The sequence below is a fragment of the Nelusetta ayraudi genome, unplaced genomic scaffold, assembly GCF_046127955.1.
Source record: "Nelusetta ayraudi isolate G7.1 ecotype Tasmania unplaced genomic scaffold, CSIRO-AGI_Nayr_v1 ptg000002l, whole genome shotgun sequence".
NCBI lineage: Eukaryota > Metazoa > Chordata > Actinopteri > Tetraodontiformes > Monacanthidae > Nelusetta > Nelusetta ayraudi.
This window is the reverse complement of record NW_027466052.1, coordinates 4,864,649-4,876,830: the sequence shown is the minus strand read 5'-3', so window position 1 is coordinate 4,876,830 and position 12,182 is coordinate 4,864,649. Positions and strand designations below refer to the sequence as shown.

The 12,182-nt window shown below is 46.8% G+C and overlaps 1 protein-coding gene across 3 annotated transcripts in view; it reads right to left on the bottom strand.

Annotated features, from left to right (window-relative positions):
- The window catches only part of znf609b (zinc finger protein 609b), an 80,304-nt gene that overhangs the window by 12,792 nt on the left and 55,330 nt on the right, over positions 1 to 12,182 (bottom strand). For all 3 annotated transcript variants that reach the window (XM_076018798.1, XM_076018806.1, XM_076018814.1), the window contains one exon: positions 11,954 to 12,179. In XM_076018798.1, coding sequence (XP_075874913.1) covers positions 11,954 to 12,179 — 226 coding nt within the window. The remainder of the gene's footprint in view (positions 1 to 11,953; positions 12,180 to 12,182) is intronic.

The following is a 12,182-nucleotide window of genomic DNA, read 5'->3' as shown; positions in this document are numbered from 1 at the left end:
CGGCTTCAGCAGGCACACATGCACGCACGCGAGCTAGCGAGCGAGGTTCCCGAGTTCAGGCATCCGTCACGTTAAAAGAACACAGGCCTTTTTTTTTTTTTTTTTCCTGAAAAGAACTCCCTGCGACCGCCCGCCCCCGCGAGCTCTCCAAACACTCCGGCACAAAATGGCTCTGGCAGCTGCTTGTGACAGGATGTAAATCAAGGCCGGGCAAAATGAATGAGTAGCCTTTCATGATGCGCGCAGGATACACCAAAGCTTTCCCCTCGCTTTCTCTTCAAAGCCCGGGTTTCAGAAATTATACCATGAGACGCTTAAAGGCCTCTAATCTTTCTAAATTAGCGCTAGTTCTTTATGTTACAGGAACGTCTCCTCACTTCAGTAGCTGTGGCAGCACAGAGGAATGAATAAAACATTAGCATAACCGCTGCCAGGAAGCGTCAACATTATCTCCCCGTACATGCTGGAAAAAGGTGGTTTAGATTTATTCCTACAGTGAGTTGTTAAAGATTCGACTGGTGTTTTATTATCTTTGTTTGCAGAGGGACCAGAAACAGGACAGACCGTGGATGCCTGTTTGTTTTTTTGGCTGCTTCTCACAGTTTATTTAACACAAGGACACAACGTAGTAGCATTTAAGTCGTCTGCTAGCGACTCGACTCCATGCCAGCCTGCCAAGACGGTGATTTACAGGACAACAAACAGTGAAGAAGAAATACCGGGGTGGGAAATTTGCCAACGTGATTCTGCAAGTTTAACCACCTTCACACCTCGTCTAAGGCGAGCCCGAGGACTCCACACCCACTCTGGTCCCAAACTTTTCAGAGCTGAACCTCATTGAGGTGCCAAATTATTCAGTCCAGTTGCCTCGGCTGCATCTTCAAGTACGATGACCTGGACGATGGAGAACCTTTACACACACGTTTCTGCATTTCATCTTATTATTTATGCTACATGACTTTGCGCAGGGACTCGGTTTGTTTTGGTCAACGCGCAGCACAAAACGAAAGCTGTGCACGGTGTCGACTGCAGCCATCCACTGCCAACACGTTTCCACAGAGTCCATCTTCTGATACTTTGACATGCAGTTTTGTTGACTCAGCTTACTGTCACAAGTAAAGCTCCCCCCCAGTGTTTTTCCCTAAAGAATGGAAGCAGACTGGTCACTTATCCCTGTTTAGACAGTGGCACTATGTAATCCAGACTTGGCTGTGGGTCACAGTCATTTCAAAATCCCTCACTCTGATTGTAAAACTCTGAATAAATGCTTCCATGATTGAGTCATCTGGTATAATAACAGCACTTCAAGGACATAATAATCAATGCAACTCAGAGCTACCAATCATAAATAACTAAATGTTGATGTACTGAAAGATTAACTTTGGTGTCTCTGTTTTCAAAGCAGACAAACAATTGATGCTCTACTTTTCCTCTTACTCACATTTGATACTATTAGCAACACAGGCTGAAGGAATAAATCCTGAAAACACTGTTGAGCAGGGAACAACTTCAGACTCGTCGCTGGCGGATGTTCCCGTACACACTTTCATCCCAGGAATAATAATGTAGGACAAAGATGAAAAATGCAGAGTCTGCCTAAACATAGAAAGCCCCTCCCCCACACGCTGAACACAGCCCAAACAACTCCCCCCACCCCCCCCGGCGGAGGGAGAATTACACCAGAAATGGCGACCGCGCTGCACGCGCGATCATTTGTTTACACGCTGGGAATTGCATCATTGTTTGCGGGAGACATGATCGCCGCGATGTTTGCTCACTCGATTCGTGTCTGGGGAAGAAGCAGACAGATTTGGAGCAAACCCAGTTCCCACCCTCCTCCCCCGATGCTCCCCACCCGCCTCCCCTCCTCGTGTCAGCCTTATTAGGGTCACCCATGACAGCTGAGTGAAGCCCACATTACTGAGAGGAATTGGCCTGCAATTTTACCACTCATTTCCTTTCAATGCCGCTAAACAACAAATGCCGGGCCTCTTTATGCGGCCAGCTCTCGGCCGCCGCACTCGTGTAGGATTACCCCAACAAGAGGGTAATCTAAGGGGACAGATTAAGTCGGGAGTAGGTTGTCTTCTGCATGGGTGACTGCCCCCTCTGGCCCCCTGAAAAGGGGGGAAGAAAAAAAATTCCTCCCGCCTTGCATTTTACGAGGCCAAAGTACCAGTTCCTGAGCTGCTAGCGAGGGCCTGTATTCACTGGCTGACCTCTGGCCCGCTGCAGCTCAACAGGAATTCGCTGGGGTTAATGGCATTTTCACTGACTGACCTTGTCAGAGCGACTCTGTTATTTTTGGAAAATGGGAGATCCACTTCTGTGCAGCGACTCGCTGCGACATTTGCAAGACCTCTTTTTCTAGGAAATATCAAATTAAAGGTTTCTGACATCCCACAAAATGCCACTCGAGGTTTTGCGATTAAAGGAATCTCAATCCAAAAAAAAGAAAACAACAAAAACCCAGAAATAATGACTGACGGATTTCACAGCCGCTCTTTAAAGTGTATTCCACACAAAGAGCCCAGGTCATGCAGGCTGTGAGCAAGCGAGAACATGCGAACAATGAGAAAAAGGTGTCAGTGTTCATTACGGGCCGGGAGATAAAAGATAGCCGGCTGCTGCCACCAGCAATAACCGTAGCACTGATAAATGAAGCGTTAGAGCCTTCAAGTGTCGGAGCGTGTTTCCAACTGTCCGTTTTAAGAGCCGTCCTGCACTTGTTGAGGCATAAAATGAAACCGAGCTTGTCCTGTTATGTCAGTGTCAGAAGGCCGGGTCCAGTATTTGACCGATTCTTAAACCGCAGGCCCCCAGAGCTCAGAGATGCTGACGAAAAAGTTAAATAGTTCAAGCTGAAATACTTATAAACCCTCACATGATATTAGTAAAGGGTGGATTCACCGGTTAGGCTCTACTTGAATTGGACTTTTCAAATATGTCTAAATATTGATGCAAAATGCGCTTCGATATTTTCTTATAACAAACCGTGTCTGCGCAGCGCCACCTTTCAAGAAAATTCCAGAACACAAAGTTCTACAAATCTGCCCACTTTGATGTCACAGAAGGCTCAGACACCTAAATACCTCTGAGTCTCTTTACAAACATGTGAGGCTAAATAAAGCATTGGTTTCATCAGAATGCTGCAAACTGGGGGCTAAATATGCTACACAGAAACTCACCCAGGCTTTAACACAGAAGTCAAGGAGTATTTTTGATTTGATTGGCCGCTAGTCATTGTCTCTATATTAGTTTTCACCTTATCAGACATTCGTGATCCAATTTAAAGGCCTCATTTGAGTTATGAACCCTAACCCATGATAGCAGCTGCAGTAATGGGTTATTTTGTAAACATTAGGTTGGTTAGCCATTTATAATTTCCGGGACTTTTCTTGGAGCTTGAAATATATCTAAAAAATGGAAAGCTCCAACACAAGTTTTTCTAAGATGCTTTAAAAAAATAAAATCGAGAGGACATTTAAATAACGCCTGTCAAAGGGGATCCGTCTGCATTCCAGTTCAAAAGAGGTAAAAAGTGCGAAGGCACTCCCGCTGACTGGAGTAACAGCCTGTGAGAAGGTCAACTCTCTTGTACCACTGAGAGGCAGAGGAAGACTTCATTAGTATGCTCTGAGCATCGTCGCAGCATTATCAGCCGCATGCAGCAGTTTCTACCTCCACACACACACACATAAAAAAAACATGTTTACTCCTTCAGCGAGGAAGATCACAAAACACAAGGCTACAAGAGCCACAGCCAGAAATATAAATATGTGACATCTCCACCAACTCTGCGAGCATTTACTCAGTAAATAATATGTACTGAGGCAAGAAACTATTTTCCTTAAGAGGAGACAGGGGGAGGGGAGGGATCTCAAGCTGAGATTTGCTGAAAACAAACCCTCTGGTGTTTTTCCTTTAAGGAGATGGCGCTGAGATTAAGAGACAGGTCTGCCAAAGGCGCATTACTCAAGCCCTCGCTGACATGTATATAGCAAACACGATCTCTTATGACATCCACTGGCAAAGCCTGCAATTCCTCCAGGCGCATGATTTATGTCGCGAGTGCTCGCAAAAAAATGCACTCCCTGGCCAATATGAGCAGGAACCGAGCCTCTCCAACGAGGAGTGAACAGCGGCCGCGAGCCCCGGAGCTCAGGGAAGCACACGGAAAGAGACAGAACTCAGAAAAATACACAGTTGAAGAGCAAAAAAAGATATAAAAAAAAAAAGAAAGAAAGAAAACCTGGCAAACTCATCGGGACTTTAACGGCTATTTAACTGATGGAGCAGGGGGTTGTGTGTGCATGTGGGGTTGGGGGGTGTTGATATTGATCTGTCTCTATGGGGCCTATAGAGTGAGACACATTTGGAACAAGCCTGTTTGTGAAAACAGTCTGGAATAGTCGGTGAGTCATTGTGTTGTCGAATCCAGCTTTCTGTCCGGGGCTTTTCAAAAGTGTTTAAGCTGTTTAACTCAAGATGACGAGTGGAGCAGTTGGCACGCCACCTCACTCCCTTCCACTTGTAACCATCTCCCCAAAAAAACAACTGCCATTTTCAAATTTTGGAGTTTCCGAAGCCGGTTGGATTAGAGGCGTGTCAGTTTCGTCTTTTTACCGTACAACCTAACTTTTTTGCGAGTTCCACTGCACTAGTTGACAACTTGTGGCACAAATTCGCAGTCAGTCAAAATTTTGTGGTCTCACCACTGGGAAAGTTGGACTCCTTTAACAAAGCAAATTGAGACCTGAAAGTTTTGAGTCCATTCATCCACGTTTGGTGAGACCGGTGCGTCATCTGCGTACGTGTTTACCATCATTCCTGGAAATGTGTCACTTCCGCCATTGCACGCTGGCAAACGGTGAACAGTAAAAAGCTTGGCTGGCCGGCTGGTGTGCAAACACGGCTTAGAAAGTGCAAATGAGCATCTACGACGCTTGGCCGACGGTAGAGAATGTGAGGAGCGCTCTTTTCTTTACAATAACCCCTCCACTGTTCGCCGAGTTTGGTCTCCTGTGATTGATTCCTCACTCCATCTTGCTGGTGCTCACTGGCCTGGCAGAGGGCCTTCAGGCCTCCCGGGAACCCTCGCTCTTATTTCAAGGACAGTTTCTATGGCAAGTTCACTGGCTGCCTTTGTGAAAACATTTCAATGAGGCCACTGACAGGTGATCCTCAAAAGAGCAAGGAAGCATGGCTGGCAAGAGTGCTGCCGCTGCACAAAATTCCTCTCCTCACCGCGCCAACAGGGCTGTGGTGGCGAGGTTTGGGAAGGAAAGAGGACTTTCCTTAAATGTTTACCCGGGGATGTCAGCGCTGCGTTGACCTCTCTCTCTCTCTCTCTCTCTCTCTCTCTCTTGAGCCGAACAGCTTTTATCTCCTGCTCCAGAGCCGAGGCTACCACGATGCAAAGCCCGTTGCATAAATAATCTACGAGATAAACATTTACCACAAACAGCCTGTATTATTTATCTAGTGCGGAGCTTGAGAAGCTGTGGGACCCGCATTGGACTACCCTGCCTTGCACTGTGGGTCAGTGTGTGTGTGTAAGTGTGTAATTGGCATGGAGCTGCAGTGTTTGGCCAAAGGGGCCCCCTCTGCGTTCACTCTACCCCGGAGCACAAGCCAAGGAGTTCTGGGCTGCGTTTCAAGAGCAATAAACTTCTCCGGCGTTTCAGGGATGACATTTGAAGGTATCAGCGTGCTGAGGATGGGAGGGGTTTGCCCCCATGGCTGGTGCCTCTGCGACCCTTTGAGACGCCACTGCCTCGTCTGCACCGAGGCTGGTATTGGTGGTGGTAGTGGGGTGTCAAAACACTGCCACTTCGTCCATCCTTCCCACCTCTGTCCTGTCTGCGAATCTGCTCCTTCGTTTCCTCCACCACACCCACAGAAACATGAACTTGATTGGCCACTCCTCACCTTATCAGTTTTTGTTCTTTTGTCAAATTCTGATAGCTGTTTAACAGCCCGGTGTGTAAACCCTCCACCTTTCAAATTTCCACAAACATACGCTGCGGCGCAAATTGTTTTCATTCTAGCCAATCTTTGTATTTCCAGTACACTGGGCTAAAAAAAAAAAAAAAAAAAAAGTATCCTAGTGGACCCACTCGGGTAGGCTGTACTTGATATGCGCGCCGCACCTGTCTGTTTTCAACCACTTCCAGGTAGACGATACTAAGTGAAGCACACATAACACCCTGTAAATAAAAAGTCTTTTGCTGTATGAAATCTTCCTTGGGTTTAGTAAAGTGTCAATATTTACATTCTTCTTGACCAAACAAAGATGAATCCTTTGGGATTAATGACGTGAGAATCTCACTTTCACCAAACTTCACTTGAAAGTGAACAGGTTTTTCATCAACAAAGATAAAGTTCCCTTATTTGGGAATAAAGTGAACATTTAAGAACCAAACAGAAATGAATCCCCCTGTGGATAAAGTGGCATCCTTAACATCACTTTTAACGTAAAAGGTTTTTCTATCATCTTGAACAACAATGAAAGAATAAAGTGCAAAACTTTCACATTTTCTAAAATAAAGAGAGAAGGCGCACAGCCTGGACGCAAGCAAGAAGAAAATCAACTTTAAGATTTTCCTTTTTTTAACATCATCTTGACTAATAAATCCGAATTCGATTTTAAAATCGATTAATCGCACAGCCCTACTTGACGGTACCAACCAAGTACCTGGAAGTTGGAGGTACTCTTTTCTACTTTTGTATCTGCGCGGAGGGACGTGGTATAACACACAAACACACACACACTGGATATTCAGCAACAACAATGCTGTTTTCCATTTTTGCATAACAATAAACACATCCACTTAAAGAGTCAAGTGGTGAGTAGAACCCTGGACACGGTGATCCAGAGTGGAAAACATAGCGGGCGTCAGGGGAAAGCGTGGGCTCCGACCAAACGCCGCAGAAGGCCTCTGACGGCGTCTTTGTCGAGCGCCGCCTGCTTCCCTCCCCGTCCCGTTTTTTTTTTTTATTTTCCTCCTCCGGCTGGCACTCGGTGAGTCGGGGTGAGGCACAGACAATTACCGAGAGCCTGTTGTTCATTTACTCCCACAAGGCCGAGAGGCAAAGGTGATGAAGCAGCTGCCGCTTGGCATGCTAAATGAAAGGCGCGCGTACGTACGCACACACACACGCACACACACACACACACACACGCATGCGCCGCATGCCTAAACAGCTCTGTATGAGACTTGTCATGCAGAGAAGTGGTGGACTGCTCAACTTCACCGCTAATCAGGATGCCTCGGCTGTGTCTTCGGGGCCTCTGCTCTCCCCGGTGCTTCGCCGGGGCTTCGCTTGATTTCCTCATTTGGTTCTCATTTGCTCAGTCGCCCCACAATGAAAGGAGTCTGCCTTCGTCTGCCTCTTAGGAGAGGGAGGGTGCGGCGGGGGAAGGTGGTGGGAAGGGAGGCGGCAGATTGGCAGTGCGGCTTGAAGCAAGCAGCATCTGGGGCTGCTTCATTCCTCAGCTCGCCAGCGGGGCTGTTGGGAGGCTCGTACCATTAAAGTGATGCAGAGGGAAAATCGCATCATCGCCTTTATTTTAATGCAGTGCGCGAGATGTGACGCAACGCTGGCTGTGCAGAAAGGCAACACTTGATGAGGCAGCGGAGAGGCTGCAGAGCTGCGCCACCGACGGCTCTTCCTCCTTCTTTTCCCTCCTTTTGACCGACCGCGCACCAAACCAAGCAGAGTGACAGGCTTTTTATTTATTTTTCCAATCACACTTTTTTCCCTCTCTTTTACACAACATTCTCAATGTGTAATGGCTTTTTTTTTTTTCTTTTTTTTTTAAAGAAGGGAGGTTTAAAAGTGCTTCTTCTATGGAGGAGGCAGAATGTCACAGCAATTGTGATCATTTTCCCACAACACCTTTCTTCCATCACACTGCAGACACTTAGCTGCGATTGAAAGAGGAGTAACAGGGCGGACTGGGATCGAGAGTGACCTTCACCATGTGATGAACCATTCTGTTGCACCTGCAGTGTAATATTGATATGATTTATTTGACCCTGCTGCTTCGTGCCACATGATTTCTGGGTGGGGACAGTCCGAAACCTCACCTCTCTACAAGGTGCCGTCCTTCACGGATTCTCCTTCAAGCTTCTTTTTCTGCCACTTTACAATTTTGTGCCTTTACGTTTTTGCATGAAACGCAACATTTTGGCTACAACTTCATTTTCTCTCCAGTTCTTCCGACTGGCAGCCTGGATTGCCAAAACGTAAACAACTCGTTAGGGCTCTACAGTAATCTACGAACCCGTGCCAGTTGGCATGTGTGTGTGTGTGTGTGTGTGTGTGTGCGTGTGTGTGCCTGGCCGTTTTTTTCTTCTTCTTTTTTTTCTCTGTAACTGACAATATTTGGCTATCTTCTGCACGGCTGTGCAGTGTTCGTTATGTTCCTCTACTAGCCACTACTGGTCTGACATGTGCACGACAACTCTCAGCCGTTCTTGTTGGAAACGCTGCGATTTTTTTCCAGTGGCCACTCGAGGTACTGCAGCAAAAAAAAAAAAAAAAAAAAAAATGCCATGGGCCCAAAAAGCATTTTCCCATAGATGGCAATATAAAAATAAATGCCTTTAAAACGGCTGATGGGACGACTGTCACCTGAAACGCGATTCATAGCAAATCTTTCAATTGCAGGTTTTTCAGTTATGGTCTTTTAGTTTTTTTTAAAAACGATAAAGGCCAGAAAATCACCAGAAAATGGTCGTCTAATCGTTCTGATTGGCCAAATAAATCATGTGAGTTACAGAGGCATGATTGGAAGTGACACTACTGAGCATGCTTTATGGGCCCATTAATGCGAAAAGTCAAAAACTTTTTGGGTGTTTGCGCTGGGTGAGCAATTTCAATGAAATGAATGGGCCGCCATCTTGGACTCTGGGGGTTGGTCTCACCCCAACAAGGAAAAAAAAAACAAACCCAAACACTCCAAATCTCCCTGCAATAGGCTCCCCAGTGATCCACACAGGGAAGAGGCAGAAGGAGCCGAAGCGCCGCCTTTATAGGCCAAAATAGCAGCTGAGAGAGTCTGAGTGCAGGCAGAGGACGCACTTGGATGGGCGGGTGGAAGGGTGAGGCGGGTGAGGTGGGGGAGGTGGAGGGCAGTCGCTCTGTGGGAGGCAGAGAATGAGGGAGCATAAACATAGTACTGCTGTTGGCACTGAGCCATGTTTGTGTCACTAACAGAAGTAGCCTTGTCCCCCGCCTCCCCCCCGCGACATCCTCCCCCCGCCTTTGCACTCGTTCTTTCACCCAAATTGCCTGGAAACAGAGTCAAGAGGCGACTAGCTGGATGCTTGGAAGCAGAAAGGGGTTGCAGAGGAGAGGAGAGGAGGAGAGCAGGGGGCCGAGTGAGAAAAGAGCCCAAGAGCTGGTCCAAAAATCAAAAAAAAAAAAAAAAAAAGAAAAGGGGGGAGAGGATGGAAAGGGGGAGCTGGAGGGCTGGAGGGAGAAGGCACCTCAAAATCTGGGACTGTGCTTTGGGAATGTCGATGAGAAGGGGACATTTTCCCTTCCCTCCTTGCCTCCCTCCCTCCACTGTTTGGTGGAGTGAACCAACAAGCAGCGCTGTGGATGTGTGGGCGATTTTGTGCTCAGTACGCCCGCAGAGCAGAGCCAGCGCAGGCCTCTTTGAAGATTAGCTGCTTGTGCTATTTCACGTGTGCGACAGAAAAGGAAGGAGTTTGTTTTTTTTTTTGTTGTTGTTGTTGCTAAAAAAAACACAATACTGAAAAAAACACACAAATACTGAAAAAAAAAAACAATAATGCAACCCTGCGAGCAGGAGCTGAGAGAGAGCCAGCGGTATATCTTATAAATAAAAAAAGAAAAAAGAGAAAATAACCAAACAACCTGTATGTGGTTTTAATCAAAGGGAAAACAGAGGAGGGGATTTTTCTTAAACTCAACACAGCAGAAGAGATTTGGAGGAAAGTGGGTGGTGGAAGGGAGGGGTAGCCCCCCCAAATGGCAGGCTAGCTTAAAAATAATCTTTATGTTATGAGGCATGTTGTTGAGTGCACACATATCTCCGCGCAACAAACTCCCGTCTGGGCGCCCCTCAGCCAGCAAAGGGGAAAAAAAACTCTGAACAAATCAAGGCCACCTAAGAACTGCCTGCCAACTGCTATTCTTGTTGGCCGCATTAAGCGGCATGTGTGCTGTCGAAGCGCACATTAGTACCACCAGCAGCTCCTCAGGCACTCAAGGCATATCCAATTACGTTTTAGCAGCCAAAATATGTACGGTAACAACAGCGAGACCGTCGCCTTTCTTTCATTTTTAAACAACAGAGGCTTCACTCAAAGTCTTGAGAAACTAAACCCTCTTTGAAGTTTTAGTGCAACCACATGGAGGCAAAATAAGAACAAACCCCCCTTTCCCCCCCCCCCTCCAAAAAAACCCAAAAAAAACCCTGAAGTGCTGTGTTGATGAGGGAGTTGTGGGGAACAGATAGTGAGTGAGATGCACAATTTGCCATTACATGCAGTTCTGAGATGAACCTAAAAAGGCAGCTGGGCTGCTAGCATTTCACGCCTGAACTCTCAATGATCCACCTAGAAAAGTTCCAAACGGAGTCATTTGAAATCTCAAGAGTGTGAGCTGACCATGACCAGCCTCCAGGGAGGAGTCAAATGGTGGCAGCGAAGCGCATGGTTTGAATGCAGATTCCTGTTTTCCTCATGAGAGGAAGAGCAACAGGCAAGCGCTAAAGGCTTCTCTCAACTCCTGATTGGCTTCGGTCAGTGTTTAGTATCAAGTAGCTAATTGCGGCGCGCAACTGGGATGTGGCATACGTGTGTCAGGTGTCGCCACTCTCCCCGCTGTGTGTTAAGACTTCATAGTGTCACCACCAGCGAGTTCCACTGACAGCTGCCAGAATCTGACAGGTCCACTTTGAACGTGACATCCTTTAACTTTGCTTTCCTTCACGCAGTCGCCTCCTTACTTCCAAATATTTTTCATGGGCTCTTTGTCAGACGTGAAAGGAACACAACAAATCTGTGAAACACTCCATGCATCGGGTCAAAGGAGTTCTGAAGTTCCAAATTTACTTTATTCATAAAGTGCTTTTCACATTAAAGACAACCCTCAAGGAGTGTACAAATTCGAGTGCCTTTTTGCATGTATTTTACGCTATTTCATGCAGTTAGTTTACCAGCTGTGAATGGAAAGAACCACCCACATCTGGAAATTGTTTGCCTCGCACAACTGCTAACACAACCCAACGAAGCGTTGCTGTAAAAAACACCCTGTGAAGAACAAGCCATCGCCAATGTGAAAGGGAATTCCAATCTATGCACATTCCAAAAACACTATTAAAGAAGGGTTCATGACATTCAGCCCCACTAAGAGACAAAATTAAAGTCCAGTGTGTAAAATTTGGCTTGATGCTGCCAACTTGCACCACCATATTTCTAAGGAAGCCTGGTGTGGACAATCCAGCCCGCCTGACAGCACATTCCATAATTAGGGTGAAAGCTTGCATCCTCAAATTAACCATCAAAGAAGAAGGTGGACAAGGTACCCATGTTTATGTGCGCAGGCCACTTTAGTTCACTGGCAAGCTCGGGAGAGGGAGGGGGAGTGTTCGAGCACTGCAATCTAACATGTAACTGCTTGATGTTGCTCTTTCTTCTTAAAATCTCCGAATATTACACACTTAACCTCTAACTAATAAAGCAGCACACTATTCCACTTGTGTGACAGAACTTCCAATTAGCCAATTATATGTCCAGATCCAACAAGAACCAATCCAAGGTAATCAAATCAAACATCCCCTCTAGGTGTATTAAAATTATTCGAAACAAAAAAAGAGCCATCAATTCAACAGGTTATAAGAAGGGTAACAGACAAACTCCAACTTGGACCTCCGCTGCAACAAAACACGGCAGGTTCAAAGTCCTTCACTTACCGTCTTCAGTCTCCTGCCACACGATGCCCTCCAGATTCACGCTGGTTCCAGGCTCGCAGGGCCCCAAGCACTCGGGCTCGGTGGCCAGGGCCACGTCGGACGTGTTGACCGCCACGGACCGCGTGCGTACCATGATCTGCTCACACGGCGAGGCAATCTCACTGTTGCCCACGGTGGCCAGGAGGTGGAGGGGCGGAGGTGCTGGAGTGGAGACGGGAGATTCGATCTG